This window comes from Manacus candei, unplaced genomic scaffold, assembly GCF_025592945.1.
Source record: "Manacus candei isolate 608988 ecotype Guabito, Panama unplaced genomic scaffold, ASM2559294v1 h1tg000057l, whole genome shotgun sequence".
Classification (NCBI taxonomy): domain Eukaryota; kingdom Metazoa; phylum Chordata; class Aves; order Passeriformes; family Pipridae; genus Manacus; species Manacus candei.
The window spans coordinates 1,860,564-1,879,871 of NW_026138105.1; the positions used below are offsets into that span (position 1 = coordinate 1,860,564).

The following is a 19,308-nucleotide window of genomic DNA, read 5'->3' on the forward strand; positions in this document are numbered from 1 at the left end:
GCTGGAGCAGGAGGGCTTCATCAATAGGCTCCCCTTTATCAGGTGGCCTGTAGTAGACCCTAACCACAAGGTTCCCTTTGTTGTCTCAGTCTCTGATTTTTACTCACAGGCTTTTGAGCTGCTCATGGTTGTTCTTCAGAGGCAGCTTTTCACACTCAATCCACCTCTTGATGTAGAGAGCATCTCTTCCACCTCTCCTTCCTCCCCTGTCCCTTCTGAACAGCCTGTAGCCATCCCTTGCTGCAGTCCAGTCATAGGATTTGTCCAGTGTTACCAAGTTTCAGTAATGGCAACAAGGTTGTAGTTTCCAGCAGCATGGTGGCTTCCAACTCCTCCTGCTTGTTGCCTGTGCTGAGTGCACTGGTGTGAAGGCACCTCAGCTGGGCTGATGGCTGTGTCACCTTCCTAGAGGAACAGCCCTTAATTCCTTTGAGATCATTTTCTGGTGTTTCCCTGTTGGTTTTATTACTTTAGGAGTTCCTGGCTCATCTCTATAAGAGTAGGAGTGTGTTGCACACTTCAGAGTCAGCGGGGTATAGATGCACTTCAGCTGGGCTATGGATTTCACCCCCAACACTGATATGCCACCCCTAGGCTCATCTCTGCCAAGCCTGCTCTTATCCCCTCCCTCCTTCAAACCTAATTTAAAGCCCTCTCAGTCAGCCCTGCCAACTCACAGGCCAGAATCCTGAGCCTTTGTGATGTTAGAGGCACAAAGAGTGACATGTGAAGAATGTAGAATGGGGCAGAAATGTGCAAATCTGATCTCTGCAGCTGTCCACTGGTTTCATCTCTGTGCTTCTTGTATTTCCTGTTATCTTGCTGCTTATTTGCCCTTCAGGAGTTCACAGCTGTGTGAGTTATCCTTTATTTAGTAATGCTTGTAAAATAATGGCTGGAAAATTGTGGGGCTCTCGTGGCTCTTACTTCCTTGTGTTGCAGGGATCCAAGGAGTAGTGGATGCCTACCGCCAGATCCTGCCTCAGATCCGACTCTACGGGCCAACCAACTTCTCTCCCATCATAAACCACGTGGCAAGGTTTGCAGCACACTCCATGCAACAAGGAACTGCTGCAGTGAGTGCAAGGCCTTTACTATGGATCTGCTTTGGGTTGATGTTTCCGTTTTCCATGTTTATGATGGGATAGAATGGAACAGTAAAGCGATGTTATCTTCCTTCCTTAGAATCCCAAGTTTGGTCCTCTGTTACCAGCCCACAGAGAGGCTATTGGTGCTCTCTTGGTCCATACTGATAAGAACCTAAACTGGATAGACTTGGACATTAGTGTCATTGCTCAGGTCGCATTTCTTTTGCTCTGTCCCAGTGTGCTGGCAGTGTACTCACAGTACAGGGCTGTGTTGGCTCTTACAGCAGCTGGACTCTGGCAGCAGTTGTCTCGCTCTAATCTCTCTATGTGCATTCTCTGTAGGGGAATGCACATCATATAGAGGGGCTCTAGATGTTTTGTGCCAAACAATTTTGCTCTCAAGAATGTCCACAAAGACCTCCTCCAAGAAACTATCAGAGAGCTTGACTGTCCCACAGCGGTGCAAGGACCCTGAGAACTGTTCCACCGGTGTGCTGACTGCAGAGTGCCTGCCCTGCCCTCTGGTTGTGTGGCAGGGCTCACTCGTGGGCTTCCATGGCCACTCTTAAAATTCAACTTTGTCTCTTTAAACTTTGTTCCTTTTTTTAAGGGTGAAGGAGTTGGATTTCCTGGTGCATTTTAACTGATTCCTGTTTTGATAGACCAATGAGAAGGAATTTTGACATACACTCTGCTACTTCTTTTATTGTGTGGCCGTGTCAGTATTTTTGGTGCTACTTATGTTTGTGTGTATATTGAATACATTTCCCACACTGTGAGGTGCTTGGGCTAGGGAGATCCATTTCTTACATTTCTGAGAGTATTTTTTAGCCTTCACAGCACTTTGAGGGGATCTTCTCAATTTTCCTTAGGTGTTAAATATCTCTACTTTTTCTTTCAGATTGAAAGCTAACTATTTAAATAAAGAATCTGTCAGCAGTGGGGTACAAAAATAGTAACCCTCGTGTTACCTGTGTTTTGGAATTGGAAATTAGTTTTCTCTTATTTTCATTGCGTTCCCCTCATTTTAATCCTGTAGATGGCCGCTATAAAACACCAGTTGCTCATTTCAGAACCAGATACTAAACCTTAGTTTCTGGAGAAGGATGGAAATTTTAAACACTTTGCCACACTAATGAGTGTGAGGTACTTCTTTCTTTCTAGAAAAGCTGCTGTATTCTTCCCCTCAGTTATCTCTAGAGTGTCTTTGTCTCATGTTGTCATTGCTGTGTTTTGAGATTTCTGATACTTAGAATACTTATAATTTAAATTATTAGTAACAAAAAAAACGAAGGCTTTTTGAGTTACAGTGCAGGGATATTAAATACCTTTAGCCTTTCTGAGATGTCAGTCAGTAAAACAGCACCCATCGGTGAATTTTGAATGTGTGGATTAGTCGTACTTTTCATCTCTAATACTTTTTGCCAATTGATGTAACTGTTCTTTATAAATTGAACTTAATCCTTTATCTTTCTTCTAGTACAGAGGAAATCTGAAGTGCACACAGAAAATAGTTAGGCATAGGAAAAAATGGGGATAAACATTTTTTTGTCTTATCCACAGCAACATCTGATTTCTTTCTTAGCAAAGAGATTGCTATATTTGCCTTCAGTTACATGAGCTTTGGTGTTGAAATACCTAACTGGGGGCTTTCTGATGTTTTTCAGCACTATTATATCTTGCTGATCATCACAGATGGAGAGATCACTGACCTGGACCAAACCAGGCAGGCGATTGTTGAGGCCTCCAAACTGCCCATGTCCATCATTATTGTGGGCGTTGGCGAAGCCGATTTCAAAGCGATGGAGTTCCTTGATGGAGACAACGGTGTCCTGAAGTCTGTGACAGGAGAGCCAGCTGCACGGGACATCGTGCAGTTTGTGCCCTTCCGGCAGTTCAGAAATGTAAGTTGTTTTTAAAGGCAGAAGAGCCCTGGAGCCAGTATTCATACATCCTAGAAGTGACCACAGTGTTGGCAAGGCAGCAGGCTCTCGTTCCCAGTCAGGGCTGAGGGTTTGCCCCTGTGTTCACAGCTCAGTGCCTCTTGGTCTTGCAGCGTTTTCTCAAAGAGCCCTCCTGGTATCATTGATTCCGTGGGTTATCTCTTGGCAGGGTTAAAGGGATGCAAACGTTTAGGCAAGGAACTGAGATCATGTTGTCAGTCTCTGATGTTGAGTCCCACGCGTGACTGAAGTTGGAATCAGTCCTCCCTGCTGTTGAAAGCAGTCCTGTCATTCCTCAGCTCCTCCCGACTTGCAGGGCCGGCACTGCCGTTTGCACAGTGAACTGGGTTGGAGGGCGAGTCCGGTGAACACCCACATAGCAGACATTGCTGTCACTGGGGCAGTTGGGCACTCAGGTCGGGGCCATATAAAGGCTGTGTGAGTCTGGGGTTGAGGTGGGAGCGAGTGGTTTTCATCAGCAGTGCTCACTGAGACTGACTGGAAGCGCCCCTAAAGCTGTAGCAAGCAACTCTTAAAACAGGGAGTGAGTGTGGCAGGTGGGGACTGCGCTCGGAATTCCATTAGGGAGTTTTCCACTGGACTGACAAATCAACAAATCTGTTCTCTGCCATGTTGCTGATTTATTCTCCCTGTTCTCCCTCCAGGCTCCCCGGGAAGCGCTCTCCCAGGTGGTTCTGGCTGAAGTGCCCAAGCAGTTGGTCTCCTACTATAAATGGAAGGGGTGGCCCCCCCTGAAGCCCCCGGAAATCAAGGCCGTGTAATTCAGGCTGGCCTGTCCCCCTGGGTGAAGAGCTGCCTGCACCCACGCTCTCCCTGGCACACCGTGGGTGCCTGGGGCCTTGAGGTTGCACTGCTCACAGCACTTCTTTCACCTGCTTGTGCTCGGAGTCTGATCTTTCCTGTTCCTAGACGGAAGAACTGCAAATACGGGGAAACCCCCACAGAAAAATGGACCTTGTTGGTTTTCCACCTTGCAACAGTGTCACGTTGTGACACATCACACCACCTGTCCTTGCTCTGCTGCTGGCTCTCGGAGGGGGCTGTGCCCTGAGCTGCTCACACAGCACTGCTGCGGTGCTGAGCTGGAGGGGAGAAGTGTTACACCCGTGTTCGCTGCAACAACACTTACCATGTGCTCCTTGATAGGTGTTTTTCTTCTGTCAAGCTACCTTGGAAATGGGGACCCTTCTGTCCTGGATGTGACCAAAGACTGTTGGTTGGATGCCTGAGGTAGTTCCTTTTGTGCCTTTCTAAAGTGCCAGTATATTTTTTTATATGTAGAGGTTTATTTTTAAATTTCAGTGACCATGTTTTGCTATCTTTTTTTAATCACATTTTTCTATTAGCAAAATTTGCTTCTGTGATGAGCTCCTGCTTAGAGCCATTGTTACATCTTAAGAACATTGCACTTTGCTTATTTGTGGGGGATCAGTGAGGATTAATCGTTAATTAGTGGGGTGGGGTGGGATTAATGAGTCACATTAGTGTGACTTTAAAAATTCAGCAACTGGAAACACTAAAATGAAGATGTTTTGAGTCATTTCTTTTTGTCACACAAGTTACAAAATGAAGAAGTAACTATCTGTGGAACTCCAGAGAGGTGCTTCCTTGTCCTCAGGAGTGTGAAGTGTGCATTGCATGGTCTGGGGACTGGAGAACAGGCACATGACAGAAAAGCACAATTGCTTTGAGGGATGGGAATTGATGGTTCATTTCAAAATAGAGATAAAGAAACCTGGGCTTGTCATTGCACTACAAGTGGTCATCACTTCCAGTTACATAAATCAGTAATCTGCTTTGACTTACATAACATGTCTGGACTCTTATTTCCTTCCTGGACTTCTCTTTTTGCTTTCCAGCAATGTGGCTGGTGGTGTTTCAGCATCTGAGTGAGCCTAGGTTGAGTGTGATCCAAAAAAAGTAGAGCCAGTTGTCCATCATTGTTAATTTTGTTCCCTGTTAATCACTGACTGCTGAATCCTGCAGCAAGATGAGCTGTGTCTTTATTGTGAAATTATGAAAGAACTTGTCTGTTCTACCAGCTGAACCCTGAAATGGTGAGAATACGTTGGCACACTGCGCTGGTGATCCAGGCCCTGAAACTGGTTAAGTTACAAACCTGTGTGAAGGCAGAACCTAAGGCTGAAGTCTCACCCTAAACTAGGCTAGTCATTCTGGATGGACTCTGCCACCAAAATACCACTACATGGCTTGTGCTTGAAGGGCTGTGGGGCCAGGACCACTGCTGAGCCAAGATGAATCTGTGCTAATTTGTTATTCAAACCTATTTCTGACCGTGATATGTTCTCCCAGGTTACACAGGCAGCAGCCAGCTTCCTCTAGAGAAAGCTGGACTGTTTCCTCTCACCTACCATGCTGCACCACATTTTCTTGCACTTCTTGCATTCTAAGTCTTGCACTTCAAGACTTAGAGTCTTGAAGAAACCAAGCAACCTCTCTTCTTGAGTGGCTGTTTAAACTGAAATGTGTTACAAGTGTGGAAGAGAGGAAAACTGCCAAGTCTTCTCTGAGAAACTGCAGTGTGATGGAGAACATCCTTTACTCATGTTTTCAGGCGCTTGCAGCCTGTAGACAGAGCTCTCCTTCCCTGTGTGATGCCTACAAGAAACCTAAGGCTATTTTTTTTGTGTGTGTATATTTTGAAATCCATTTTACCTCTCCTTTTTAAACCTCTGCCAGCTCCCACTCAAAGGAAGAGAGTGAATCCTCCATGTCTCTGCACTCTGAGGAGCAGAGTCACTGGTCTGCAGCTAGCTGAGGGGTTTCCAGGTGTTGGACTCTTTGGTGGTAGGAGAGACCTTTCCTGTTCTGGGGAGGAATTGGCCAAGATGTGGCAGAGGTAGGTCTGAGGAACTACTTCTCCCTGTGGGAGCAAAACAGAATTTGGAGGAGACGCTTTTTATTCACAAATAAATGGCTGAAATGTGAGCAGGAAAAGGGACACAAATCCTGCAGTTGTCACTTGAGAACAAGAGCTGATGGGTGCAGGCCCAGGTGAAAAGCCTTGGGAGGGTCAAGCTTGGAAGCTGCTGACCTGGCATGGCAGAGTTTTGTCAGTTTTCTCTCATTCTTGACTCTCCTCAGGACACCAGGCTTTAGAGGAAGTGCAGCACTTTGGAAGGCTGGCAAGTCTGTCTCCTGCCACATGCTGCCCTGGGTGTAGCTGGAATGCAGACTGATGGCATGGCTGTTGTTGGAGTTAGAGGAGAGGTCAGGTTGGAGCTCAGGTTACCCACGTGTTCTCGCTCAGTGCCGGCACAGGCTCTGTCCCTGCCAGTCACTGTCTTTGTTTATCTCTGTAGTGAGCATGGGGAACACCCCAGAAGTCTCTTTACCCTGACCAAGATTGAACAAACACCCTTGGACTTGTGATCCCTAAAGGTATTTCAGCCTCAGGGCTGTGTATAAATCAAAAGCTGTTGCAGGAGCTCACTGGGGAGAGTTCCTCTTTCTTCCTGGACATCTGGCAATAAATATTGGTGACATGTCATGCCAGATTATGCCACACTACCTGACAGCTCCCTCCTCTGTAGGAGATGATGCTCCATCCCCCTTCTTTGCCCAGATAACTGGTTGGGCTAATGGTCTTCCCTGGGGTCTAAAACATTTGGTTCCCCTGGACTGTTTTGCTAAAAAAAGGCAATGGGACTGCTCCAGGTATTTGAGGAAGTCACACAAACTCCACTGGGAGATTCTGTCTTTTGATCAGCTTTGAGCAAGTACCGGATCCACTCAGTAGCAGCATACTTTGGTGGTCTGGATGTCTCACTAAACTACCTAAATTGCACTTCTTGCCCCCCTCCAGCCATGACTGGATGCGGGGTCAGTGCACTGAGCTTTCTGTGCTGCCCTGAACTGATGGGCTTGCTTGTTTGGGTTCACAGAAGTGGTGCTGAGTGCTGCCAGCCTGCTATGCTGTGAAGCTGCATCCTCCCACTCTGGCACGCTGGTGTGCTTCCACTGCCTCCAGCACCACTTCCCAGGTGCTCCAGGAAGTGCTTGTGCAAGAAGGGAATAAAGGGAATATCCGCAGGGCTTGCTTTGAAGCAGCTGACATTAAACAGCTATGATTCACTCCTTTGTGTTTGTGGAGCTGGATGAGCTACCCTGGCCTGCTGCAAGGCACCCTGTACAGTGTGTGTGTGTGCAGGTGTTTGCTGCTGGGTGCTGAGAGAGAACCAGAACCTCAGGAGAAAGAAATGCTCTCCAAATTCTGCTCAGCTCACGATTGTTTGATTGTTTTTTTCTGGCCCGCATCTGTGCTCTGTAAGAGCTCTGGCATCTCTATCAGCTCTCGCACAGGTGAGATGAGCTGTCTCAGGCCCAAGGGGGTGCAGTGGGGAGCACAGCGTGCCCCTTCTTCCTCTTCCCTCTCCTGGTGCCAGTGCCCTGTGGAGCAGCTGAAGCTCCTGCCCCGCTCTCTGGAGGTTTTGGTGCTTGTCCGTGTCCTGCAGAGGGCTGGCAGCTGGGCTGCAGCCGCTGTCCCCGTCCCGCTGTGGTGTCCCCGCTCTGCTGCACAGCCCGTCGGGTCCCTGCTCGGGGGCTGCTGAGCACAGGGTCTTTCCCTGTGTCAGGAGAACCCAACCCTCACAGTCTGAGGGCTGTGGTGAGCGGCCCAGCAAGCTGCCCTTTCCTCACCCTCCCTGTGTTTGCTTTGGAGGGTTTTAACCACCGGAGCCGTGATTTTGAGCCGGGACAGGTGCAGGGTGGCTGAAAGCAGAGCCGGGCTCTGCCCTCGCTGCAGCACTTGGACCGGAGTCTCCCAGCCCTGACTTCAGTCCCCAGGCATCAGCCCCGAGCTGGAGCGGGGCCGTGCGATGGGGATATTCACTTCTGCCGCTCCCAGCCTGGGAAGGGAGAACACCCGCTGCTCCCCGGCCCCCACAGCGCAGGGCTCCGCGGGCCGGGAGCGGCGCGGTCCGGGGGCTCAGCCCGGCGCCCCCGGGGTGAGGGAGGCACAGCCGGGGCTGCCCCCACCCCTCCCGTGCCCCTGCCCTTGGGTGCCGGGGCGTGGAGCGTCCGGCCGAACCGGCTGGGCGAGCCGGGCTGAGTCACGGCGGGCGGAGCGGGGCTGGGCGGGGGGCAGCAGTGCCGGCCACCGGCTCCATGGCGCTCAGCGTCCGCCTCCGCAGGCTCTGCGGGCTCCCGGGCCGCGGCGAGCGGCAGGCCCAGCTCAGCTTCCGAGGTGGGCTCAGGGGGGCAGGGCGGGGGGCTGGGGGCTGTCTGCCCCTGCCAGCCCCTCACGCCTGCCCTCTCCTTCTCAAGGCTTCACCCAGAAGACGAGGAAGGTCCGCTGTGGCCCAGAGGCCGTCTTCGAGGAGGTGAGGGAACCGGGCACATGTACAACGTGAGGGACAGGGATGGGACAGGTCAGCGTCTTGGTCATAAAATCACAGATTGGTTCGGGTTGGAAGGGACCTTGAAGATCATCTAGTTCCAACCCCCACGCCACGGGCAGGGATACCTTCCACAAGACAGTTTTCTGGGAATTTCTCTGCTGCCTCATTCCCTGCTCTGCTCAGGGAGGCAGGTGGGTCCCTCACCGTGCAAGCTGCAGGAGCTGACACTCAGTGCCGTGGTAAACCTGCCTGGCAGCCTGGGCACACTGAAGCCACAGTCAAAGCCCCCCTGCCTCAGAAGTCCAGATTGTCACTGTGGCCGATGCCTGGTGAGGCAGGAGTGGGCAATGGGGGGTGCAGGGATGGGGTGGCCTGGGAAGAGTGTCCACCTCTCCAGTACCATCCCCATCGTCACCTCCTGGAGCCTGTGACAGCCCGGCTGTACTGTGCCAGTGGGTGGTTCCCACCTGCCCCTTACTCGATCCCAATGCCAGTGTGCTTCCTGGGGAAAGGTGGAGAAGGCTGGGGGGCAAGAGGAGCAGCAGCCGGTTTGGGGGTGGTGAGTCAAAGCTTTAGGGCGCAGCTTTGCCGTGAGCCAGATGACTCCCTGGCCTGGGTGGTCTCTTCTCCCCAAATACCTCTCTCTGTACCTCCCCATGTCCTGTCTCACTCCACAGCTTGCCAGCTCAGGGACCCCAGTAGGCACAAGCATCCGTCTCTCCCCAGGGTGATGCTACTCTGGCTTCTTTAGCAACTGACTTGTGCTGCTGGAGGGGCTCTCTGGTCTGCCTGGCCAGCAGGAAAGTAACTTCCCACCACAGCTGCTTTTTGTCATGCCCATGGACTTGGTCACCTCACAGGGGACCCAAGGAGCCACCAGATGTGGGAAAGCGTGGCTGGGAATGAGTTGTCATCTCTTCCTGCTCCATTTGTTTGCAGCTCTTTCGTTGGCCTCACTATGGGAAGCTCATCATGGGTGAAATGCTGTCCATTAAAGTTTACAACTGCAGCAAGGTTTTCAGTAACAGGTGGGTCCTTTGGTTCTTGGGATGACCAGTAGAGATGGGGGAGGAGACATACTGGGCATTACATTGTTTACTGGGAATAGAAAATGTTGATTGAAAGTTTAATAGAAAGAAGATGAGCAAGATGCAGGTTATAGAGCAGGGAGGGAACTGGTTGTTCTGAAGGGGCTGTATATATTAAGTTAAATAAGGGGAATGATTTAGTTGTGCCAGCAGTAACAAGAACTACCTAAGGATCCAGATCCAACTCTCAGCTGAGAAAAAATAATAGAGCTACGAGAGCAGAACTTGCAGCACACTGGGGACCTGTTCTCACCCTGAACATCCACATGGTGGCTGTGACCATGCTGTACCCAAATTCAACATATCGGCCTATGGGCAAAAGCCCTGAACCCGTGGTGGTATGGTTTGACCTTTAAAAAGACAGCAATTCAAATTTAAAGGACAACCAGAATTTAAAATTCTAGGTGGCACAGATACAACACTGTGAACTCGGTGGCTATTACAGCAGTTGTAAAACACTGCAGGGAAACCCTGGAATAGAGAGATGACCGATTGAGTAGTGGTGGTGAGGCAAGAAAGGCAGCAGAGGCATGTCCTTCAGGAGGTGTGAAACGTGAGGATGCAGGGAAAGGTGCCAGCTCTGATAAGCAAAATGTAAGAACTGAAGGAAAATGCACAGGAACAACTTTCTAGAAGCAGCTAATAATACAAAGCTTTTCAAATAAATCCTTTTACAAACCTCCTCTGCCAGAGAGGGCGTGGAGGAAACAGATGAGACACAGATAAAGCCAGAGCAGAAAGTGTGGCAGAACGTTGTGTCACTGTTTCCTGGATGCTTTCCTTATAGGAACTGGATCAGAGGAATTGTCTCTGACTGAAATGTCAATAGAAATTTCTACAGGACAAATAGATAACATAAATGGTAACAAATCGGTAGGACCTGACAGCATGGAGCAAAGGAGTCTGTTGGGAAATGAGTGGACTGACACTGACAAGTGTATCCACACACACCTCTGCTGCTGGGTGTAATGGCAGGTGACAGAGAGTACAGTTCAAAACAGTTGGTCTGTGCACTGAGAAGCCCTGGAATAGGTGAATTTTGGCCCAACTTGTAGCTTGTGGCCATAGCTTTATGTCCTATTTCTGTATTTCCTTGTGTAAAGCCTCTGTTTCCCAGTTTTTCTGGGAAGAGTCACCCCAGCTCCTCCGGGTGCCCAAACACAGACTGGCTCCCATGAAGCCCAGCTCTGCTGAAGAGAAGAGCTCCCTTGAATTCTCCAGGAGTCTGGATCTGCACAAGCCTTTAACCATCAATGGCAGCTGGGTTGTAAGCAGCTGCCTGGGCAGGGCTGGGGTGGAGGCAGGACCTGCTGCAGGGTCGGTTCAGGTGTTTGGCTGCCAGGCTCCCTGTGGGAAGCGCTGCAGGGCAACTGGGAGGGGCTGGGAGCGGGAGGGCGGAGATCCCGGTGCTCCCCAGGATGTAGGCACTGATGCCATGCCCAGTGGTGCTGCAGCCCCTGTTTGTGTTCCAGACTGCTCGGTACCCTCGTGCTCAGCCTTCAGCACCTCGTCACGGCCGGGAGGCTGATCCTGCGGGAGTCCCTCGTGGACAGGAACCACAGAATCACCGGTGTGAGTGCTCCACGGACAGCCTGGCTATCAGCAATCAGTAAAGCTTTGTGGGAAACCTCATGGGGTGTTTCCCAGGTGGATTTGGGGCCAAGGGAGAGTCCAAGGTGCAGTTTGAGCTGGGAAGTGCTGTGGCATTTGTGCCCTGTCTGCACTTGCAGTCACTTCACACCCACCAAGTGGTTTCCAGGAGCACCCAGAAATGCGTGGGTGGACTGGGGGCTCTGGAGACCTGCTGGGGGCCTGAATGAGCAGGGGGATGCTTAGTAAAACCTCCCCAGGTCTGGGGTGGGTGTAGGAGGTGGCATTTCATGTGCTCCCTGCACCTTGCAGTGCATGGTTAGGGCAGCTGCAGGGCACAGAGCAGAGGGGCCCGATGGAGTGAGGTGGAAGGTGGCAGGGTGCCTTGGGACCCCCAGGGAGCTTCTGGGTTAAATGCTAGCACTACCTGGGTGGCTTAATGAGTATCTGGGGCAGTGTGAGAGGCTCTGATATCTGACTGCCCCTCTGCTCTGCAGATCCCACTCTCCTCCCACCCTGGCACCAGGGCTCACTGGGCCCTTTGTGCTTGTAGAAAATGAACACTGCCCTACAATGAGCTGTTTCCTGCCAGCAGGGTGTGGAGGCACAGTTCAGTGGGTGCTGGAGAGCCAGAGCTGTGTGCCAGGGTGGTGGGCAGAGTAGGAAGAGCAGAGGCGTCAGTCCTGTGTCCCTGTTTGCCCTTCCCATGGGCAAACCTATGATTTCAACCCCGTGGTGGCACCTGGGACGCAGCTCTGTGGCCACCAGACCATGAGCCTGAGTTGCACAGGCACAGCTTTCTTGTGTTGCTGGGCTGCCTGGATCACGGAGCAGGTCCAGGTGGAAGCTGAGCATTTCCAGGATGATTTTTGGCCCCTGCAGCTCACTGGATAAACGTTCATGCCAGCGAAGAGACAGGGACTAGACTCACCCCTTGTGCTGGTGATGGTTTGAGGGGACTCCACTGTAAGGTCAGAGCTGCCCTTCAGCCCAGCCCTTTGCCCCTGGCTGCCTCTTCCCTCGTGCCAATGAGCTTCTCCAACCAAAACCCAACCACACTGGGTTAGTTTGGATTGTGCAGTCCTGGCTACACAAGAGCTGCAGGGGACAGAAATAGGCAGGCAGGAGTGGGCACCCATCCAAGATGAGACTGAGACCTCCTCCTCAGCTCAGCTGGGAAGAGACATGCCCCCAAAGGAGAGGCTGTTTCAACCACTGCTTCTTTAGGGAAGTGGGAAGCTTTGTCTCAGGCTTCTTCACTATCCAGCCTTTGCTGCTGCCTTTCCCTGTCACTGCACTGCAGCTTTCTTGGGCTGCATTTCTCCTCCTAGAAATGTGTGTTTTCCACAGACTGAGCTCTGAACCCCGTCTGTGTGTCCCTTCAGCCTACTAAGGAGTGACTTCCTCCATGCTTGTGATTTTGGCCTCTGCTGGGAAATCCTTGAGTGTCTGTGTTGGTTTGAGGTCAGGCTGGCCCCTGCACACCCGGGGTTTGCAGCCCTGCGCTGTCGGTGCCGGTTCCCAGCGCGCTCCGTGCTCCTCTGGCTGTCCTTCTGCCCTCACTGGCACTAAACTGGTGTCTCCTGTGATGCAGACTCTGGGTGTGCTGATGGCTTCTGCAGCATTTTAATCCAAGCTGTCGTGCCTGGGGATGCTCTGCCAGCTGTCTCGTGCCTCCCACAGAGAGACTGCTCTGCATGGCAATCTGCAGGGCTCTCCCCACTTCTCTTGTTGAAAATGCCTTGAGGCAGCTCTCAGGGGCCTCTTTGTGGTGTACTTTAGATTTGGAAACTTGAGCCAGCTTTTATTCAGTGAATCTTGGAGTTTGGGAGTCTGTAGAGGAGGGAGTTTGGTTATGTCTAGCTTGTTAATGGAGGCAGATGAGGAGAGTCTGGTATGAATTGGCTTCTTGTGGGGTTGTGAGCCCTTTCTTCCACTTCTTTCCACCAGCCCCTCACTTCCTTTTTTCTTCCATGCCCCCCTTCTCCTTTTCCATGACATTTCTGCCATTGTTTTGTGGCTGCCAAGCTCTCAGGCCATTTCATTTTCTGCTTGTAGATCTACATTGAGTTGGATTTGCGCTACCAGCCTCCAAATGGCTCAGCAGGGACCTGGGTTGAAGAGGACTTTGTCTATCAGATGAAAGACAGGTATGGAAGTCCCAGGAAGAGCAAATTTCCAGGCAGCTTGTACAGCAGCCTTTGCTGGTGGCAGCCTTTGGGATGCAATCCAGCCTCATTTACTCTCCACCTCTCCCAGGCTGATGCATCTTCACTCTACAGCAGCAGTAAGGGAGCAGGACTCTTGGACAAAAAGTACTTTGGTAGTCCTGGGACTTCCTGGGAGTCCTTTTGGACTTGAGAGCATTTCTGCAGCCTTCCTGGCTGACAGAAGCAAGACTTTGTAGCTGTAAAGTTGCAGGGAGCATGGTGTTGGACTGCAACAATGCCATGCACCCTGCACACGGTGGGTGCCCAAAGCCAGGGGAGGTGAGGGCGTCTGGGTGAACAGGATGACAGGCAGAGGCATACAGAGTGTCACTGCTGGAGTGCCAGAGGCGAGGCAGCAGGCACACGGGGGGGCAGTGGAATAGCTTAGGAGAAAAGTCACTTAGGAGGATGCTGGTGTCCCTGCCGAGAAACCAGCAGGACCCTGGCTGGGGCACTGCGGCTGAAGCGCGTCAGGGAACAGCCGTGGCACACGAGGCTTTGCAGCAGGACATCTCTTGTTCTTACAGCTCGGAGTTAATCATCCGCAATCCTGGATTCGAGCAGCTGGAGTGAGTATCCCTGCCCAGTGCCCGGGCTCCCTCTCCTGGGTGCAGGGCAGTGCACAGGCTCGGCAGGGCTGAGTGTGGCTCCCGCGGGCGTTCGCAGGGCTGCCGAGGGGCCGAGAGTGAGCGAGCTGGACAGGAAAGCTGCTGCACTGGGCAGGAAGCTGGCAAAAGGCCTGGAGACTGATGAAGAAGAGGAAGAGGAAGAAGATCTCTATGATGAGTCTGAGATTGAGGTCTCAGGCATCATCTTCAGCCCCGTGAAGAGGTAACCATGGCATGCTCTTCTGTCTTGCCCCAGCTTGGGTCCTGGGGTGGAAAGTGCCAGATCCTGGGGAATTCCTGTAGCTCGTGGCATCTGCTTTGGCAAAATGTCAGAAACCTTCCATCTCCAATGGCCCCAGACAGGGGCTGTTGGGGATTTGTTCATTCCCAGGACAAGGGCTATTATTTTCCAGGGTTTCTGTTGCTTCCTGTGGTGGAGGGGCACTCAGGTCCATGTAGACAGAGGCCTGCTCACCTGTTTTTTTTTCTGTGCAGCCGCTCCAGACTCTGCTCTGCACGGGACCTCTTTGCCATCCCAGCCCCACAGAGCTTCCAGGTACTGCAGCACTGGTGTGTGTCCCTACAGCCACTTCTGGCCCCACAGCTGGTCCCTCACTGTGGGTCTGGGCTTCTCCGAGTGCCACATACTTCAGAGAGGCTTCTAACAAGAAGATCTTCTTGCTTTGTGTGACTTCCCTGGGCAAGGTGTAAGATTCCCTGATTGGACTGCATCCATGAATGCTGGCCTGGAGCAGAGTTTCTTTCTGGGCCATATATTTAGCTGTGGATATATATGTATATGTGTGTGTATCTGTGGATATCCATAGATATGCAGAAGAAGAGAATCATCCACATGTGCCACTGCAAAAGAGTGCATGAACAGAGCTTCAGAAAGCACCCAGGCAGGGCTGGTGCCTGCCAGCTTCCCCAGGGCCTTGTCTGGGCCCTCAGGGACATCTGTGGGACATGGCTGGGGTTGCTTGGACATGCTGGGGGGCTGGTATGAAGCTGTGGCTCTGGTCGATGATCTTACATCAGGTTAATTTGATTTCAGGGCAGGTCTCCCAGCCTGGCTGTGGATTTAAATCCTTCCCTGGTTCTAAGTAAACATGGGCTCACATTTGGTCCAAGCAGGAAGACTTTGTGGGTGTTGAATTTCCTACCATCCTTTTCTTGAAGCTGTAATTCTGCACTGTAACAATTGCCTAGTTACCTGTACTGAGAGCAAATGTGAGAACATTTCTCCCCTATCTTAGACTCATAACCATAACAGTTGCAGTAAATGAGACAGCCACATTCCAGTCTTTCCAATGGTGTCCATCTCAGTAGGATTCAAAGAGAAGTACTGAGAGAAGATACAGAAGAGCATCTTCTCCAAGATGCTCTGTGAACCCCACCATGTGGGAGCAGTGGGTTTGCAACCCCCTGAGATTGGGAACTGAGGGTACAGTGATGCTGGGAAGTCAAAGGTACTGGGGATCTAACACTTTATTTCCTTGCTTGTCTGAAAGAAACAAATATCTCAAATACCATTTTGGTCTGTCCTGGCTCTATTAATTTCAGCAGCCATGCTCTTGTCTGCCCCAGGCATCCACCCCTGCACCAAGAGTGCTCTGGTATCGTTGAAACTGTCTCAGAATGGAGATGGAAACAAGGACAGTTCTGATCCAAAGGTTTTCTCCCACATCTTCTCAGGTTGGAATTAATATAATTGAAGCACAGAAGCTGGTGGGGGTGAACATTAATCCCTTCGTTGTAGTCAAGGTTGGAGAGGAGAAGAGGTACACGGCGACGCAGAAGTCAACAAACTGCCCCTTCTACAATGAGGTGTGTGACAGGGACAGGGGCTCTGTCCTTGCCCCACCCATGTCCCAAGTGCCTGGCACCATCCTTGCAAGGGATGCCTGGGACCCTGGGGCTCAGCTGTCCTGCTCTTCTCTTTCAGTACTTTTTGTTTGAATTCCATGAGCCAAGGGACGTTTTATTCCACAGACTCATAGAAATTTCAGTGAGTATTTTCTCCTCTTCATCCCCCATGGTGAGTGGGACAGCCCAACACTTCTGTGTGTAGACATGAGGAGCGATGGGCAAAGCAAAGGAACCAATGCCAGCCAGGAGTTCCAGCATCCTGTGCCTCAGTGGGGCAGAGCCCCAGCCCTGCTCTGAACCACCTCTGGGCACTGCTGCCTTCCCACCTCCTCCAGGTCAGGCTCTCTGCACCCTGTGACTGAAGTGGGGCCTATGGGGAAGTTTCTTGCTAGCTGTCTTGTTGCTCTGCTGTTTTGGGGGCAATTACCTACTGCCCCTTACCCCCGGGAGCCTCATCCTGCAGGTTCTGAAGGCAAGTAACTGGTATGAGAGGAGCTCAGCAGTGATTTGTGCTGTAGAAAGCCCAGACAGACAGACAGGTTTTCGGAAATCCCTGGGCTCAAAGCACAAGGGCTTCCCCAAGACAGGGATGTTCTGAAGATACCTAAACCCAGCCAGCATATCCTTTGCCAAGCAATCTCCAGCACTTCCCTGTGAAAGGCTGCACATCTCTTCTGCTGGTGTGAGTTCAGCAAGCACTGAGCAAGGCTTGGGTTTTGAAAGAGGAACTAGCCCAGTAGGGTCATGGCTCTGCCCTGAGCCAACAGGGTATGACATAGGACTCTCTGTGGGAAATCAGGTCTCCCCCAGGTCTGTTATATGGCTTTGGCTTACCTAGGACTGGCAGAAAATGAATTGGTTGCACATGCCTTTGCCTTGGCCCAGGTTTGACTGAGGGTTATGGACTGATGGGCTTTGTGGGAATGCCTGGGCAGGAATGAGTTTGTCCCAGGGCTTACTCAGATGGGTCAGTGTGAATGAGGGGCTTGCAACTTCTCAGTTGTGCTTTGGTGAGCCCCTCTTAACAGCCCTGTCTTCCTCAGAGCTGTCACCTGACTGCCCATACCTCACGGTGCTCAGGGGACTTGTGGTCTCTGCAGGTTTTTCACTCAAAGAAGATACCCTTCCTGGGGACATGCATAGGAACGTTCAAGATGGATGTTGAGACAGTGTACAGCCAGCCAGGTATGAGGGACTGCACCACATACCTGCCTCTGACCCTGCCTCTGGTCTGTCTGAAACTGCTGTTTCCTTCATGCTCTGCTGGGTCTGGTCAGGGCTCTGGCTTTAAAGCACTTAGTTCATATGAGGACCAGCACTTGCTTCTCCTCCCGGCTGTCTGAAGGCAGGTGACAACTCCTGCACCTTCAGAGGCAGGATCAGGGCAGTCTTTGTGCAGATGGAGCTGTGATGTGACATGGTAACCTGGCCTCTCCCTAGGGAACTCCTCCTCTTCCCTCTCAGATCACAGGTTTTTCCAGAAGTGGGCAGTTGTCAGTGACCCCACAGACACCCGGGCAGGCGTGAAGGGCTTTGTGAAGTGCAGCATCTCCGTCTCTGCACGTGGGGATGTTGTGGGCTTCCTTCCCACCTCTTCCAGCAGCCGGGACGAGGATATTGAAAGGTAGGTGCAGTGGGGCCTTGTATGACCCAGTGAAAGACCTGTGGCAGGATCCAAACTTCTGCCAGTCAGGGCATTTCCCAGCATTGTGTTCTGTGGACACCAGGGGAGAGACAGAATATCAGAATATGAATTTGTCTTTCAGGAACCTGCTGTTGCCTAAGAGAGTCCCTGCAGAGAGACCCTGGGCCAGGGTCTGCATCAAACTGTATCGTGCTGAGGGCCTGCCCAGCATGAATGCAGGCATCATGGGTGGTTTCTCCAAGATCATAGGGGAGAGAAAAGTCTTTATCGACCCGTACGTGCAGGTCTCGTTCTGTGGGCAGCAGGTGAGTCTGCCAGTGGGTCTGTGTGGGACAGGCTGATCCTCCCTGGGCTGTGTGGCAGCATGATGCCAGGAGCCTCCATGGGGCTCAGCAGTGCCACTGGAAACAGGCTGGGAAAGCCAAGGTCTTACTGTCTTTAGCAGTGGCCTGAGTTGTGTGGCCGTGGCCGTGTGATGTCTGGATGAGAAGGTTTCTCTGGGACTTTTGTCTTTGCAGAGCTGCCTGTGGGACAGCCCCAGCCTTGGGCACAGCCACTGGCTGAGCTACTGGCTGTGCAGGCAGGGATTCATATCCTTAAACACAGGGAGAGGGTCAAATAAATCCTGGAGTAGAAGTCTTTCCTCTGTGTCAAGCTGGACTCAGCTTGACATCCTTGGGATAGTTTAGTGAGCTAATGGCCCTTTTCTTGCACCCAAGGGTTTCTGGTCCTGTGGTATCCATTAATATGAGAATCAGTCCCTGGGCAGCCTGGTGGGCATGGGGGTGCTCCCAGGGAACTCTGAGACACCTCTGGGTCTGCTGGTGCTGCCTCTGCTTTCAGTGTTTTCCCTTGGCTGTGCAGGGAATGGCCAGGGCCTTAGGACAGCCCCCCTTGATGAAGCACAGAGAGGATTTGCAGGATGGGGGCCAGGAGCAGGGTCACTGCCACCTCCAGAGCCTGCCCAGCAGGACCTGCAGGTGTTACAGGAGCACGTGGCAATCCCAGGGAGGCTCTGGGGCACCCCTTGCTCTGGCCACTGGCTGAGACTGCATGGCTTTCACACCTTCTCCTTCCCAGGGGGAAACATCGGTGGAGACCAGCACCACCGAGCCTGAGTGGAACGAGCAGATCAGCTTCATCGAGATGTTCCCACCTCTGTCCAGGAAGATAAAAGTCCAGGTGCTGGATGATGCCAATGTAGGTGATGTGGCCATTGCTACACACTACATTGACCTGCAGGAGATCTCGGACCCCGACAGGAACGGTGAGGCCTGGCATGGCCCTGGGGCACCTTCTGCTCGGCCATGGGGGTGTGTGGGAGGGGGAGAGGAGTGGCTGAAGCACACTGACAGCCCGGGGTGCTGGGCTGCCTTCTGGGGGGAGGTCTCTGCAGCAGCACCCTGCCCTCACGAGACCCTGTCCCTGTAGGCTTTAACCCCACGTTTGGCCCAGCCTGGGTGAACCTGTACGGCTCCCCTCAGAACTCGGCCCTGCGGGACATCCACAGGGACCTCAACGAGGGCAGGGGCGAGGGCATCTTCTACCGCGGGCGCGTCCTCATGGCCATCGCAGTGGAGATCTTCAGCAGCCCCAGCGTGGCAGAGAGGAAGCTTAGGGACAGGACGAGAGGTACCCTCAGCAAACTGAAGCTGAAGAAGAAAAGTAAAAAATCCAAAGAGAAAGCCAAAGAACCGAGCCAGCTGCAGGGAGAGGGGGAGGCTGGGAGCTCTCAGGAGGCCGAGCAGCCCGGGGAGGTCATTGTGGAGGTGGAAGAGCTTCATCCACTGCCTGAGGTGAGTCCTGCTGTGCTGGCATGCTGACCCATGCCCATCTGCAGCATGCACTTGTCATGGGAGAGAGGCAAGGCAAGATGCAGCTGTGTT

At 52.2% G+C, this 19,308-nt stretch overlaps 2 protein-coding genes across 4 annotated transcripts in view; both read left to right on the plus strand.

The window, feature by feature from the left end:
* CPNE1 (copine 1) overlaps positions 1–4,804 on the plus strand; it is a 44,300-nt gene extending 39,496 nt beyond the window's left edge. For all 3 annotated transcript variants that reach the window (XM_051803505.1, XM_051803506.1, XM_051803507.1), the window contains 3 exons: positions 943–1,076; positions 2,756–2,992; positions 3,697–4,804. In XM_051803505.1, coding sequence (XP_051659465.1) covers positions 943–1,076; positions 2,756–2,992; positions 3,697–3,813 — 488 coding nt within the window. In that variant the 3' untranslated portion in view covers positions 3,814–4,804. The remainder of the gene's footprint in view (positions 1–942; positions 1,077–2,755; positions 2,993–3,696) is intronic.
* A 3,369-nt stretch (positions 4,805–8,173) lies between these two features.
* The window catches only part of LOC127478201 (fer-1-like protein 4), a 36,926-nt gene continuing 25,791 nt past the window's right edge, over positions 8,174–19,308 (plus strand). The window contains exons 1-15 of the mRNA XM_051803500.1: positions 8,174–8,258; positions 8,339–8,394; positions 9,352–9,440; positions 10,973–11,072; positions 13,149–13,240; positions 13,828–13,869; positions 13,967–14,131; positions 14,404–14,464; positions 15,604–15,735; positions 15,854–15,916; positions 16,878–16,962; positions 17,242–17,401; positions 17,544–17,727; positions 18,503–18,689; positions 18,854–19,218. Of these exons, the coding sequence (XP_051659460.1) occupies positions 8,180–8,258; positions 8,339–8,394; positions 9,352–9,440; positions 10,973–11,072; positions 13,149–13,240; positions 13,828–13,869; positions 13,967–14,131; positions 14,404–14,464; positions 15,604–15,735; positions 15,854–15,916; positions 16,878–16,962; positions 17,242–17,401; positions 17,544–17,727; positions 18,503–18,689; positions 18,854–19,218 (1,860 nt within the window). The 5' untranslated portion in view covers positions 8,174–8,179. The remainder of the gene's footprint in view (positions 8,259–8,338; positions 8,395–9,351; positions 9,441–10,972; positions 11,073–13,148; positions 13,241–13,827; positions 13,870–13,966; positions 14,132–14,403; positions 14,465–15,603; positions 15,736–15,853; positions 15,917–16,877; positions 16,963–17,241; positions 17,402–17,543; positions 17,728–18,502; positions 18,690–18,853; positions 19,219–19,308) is intronic.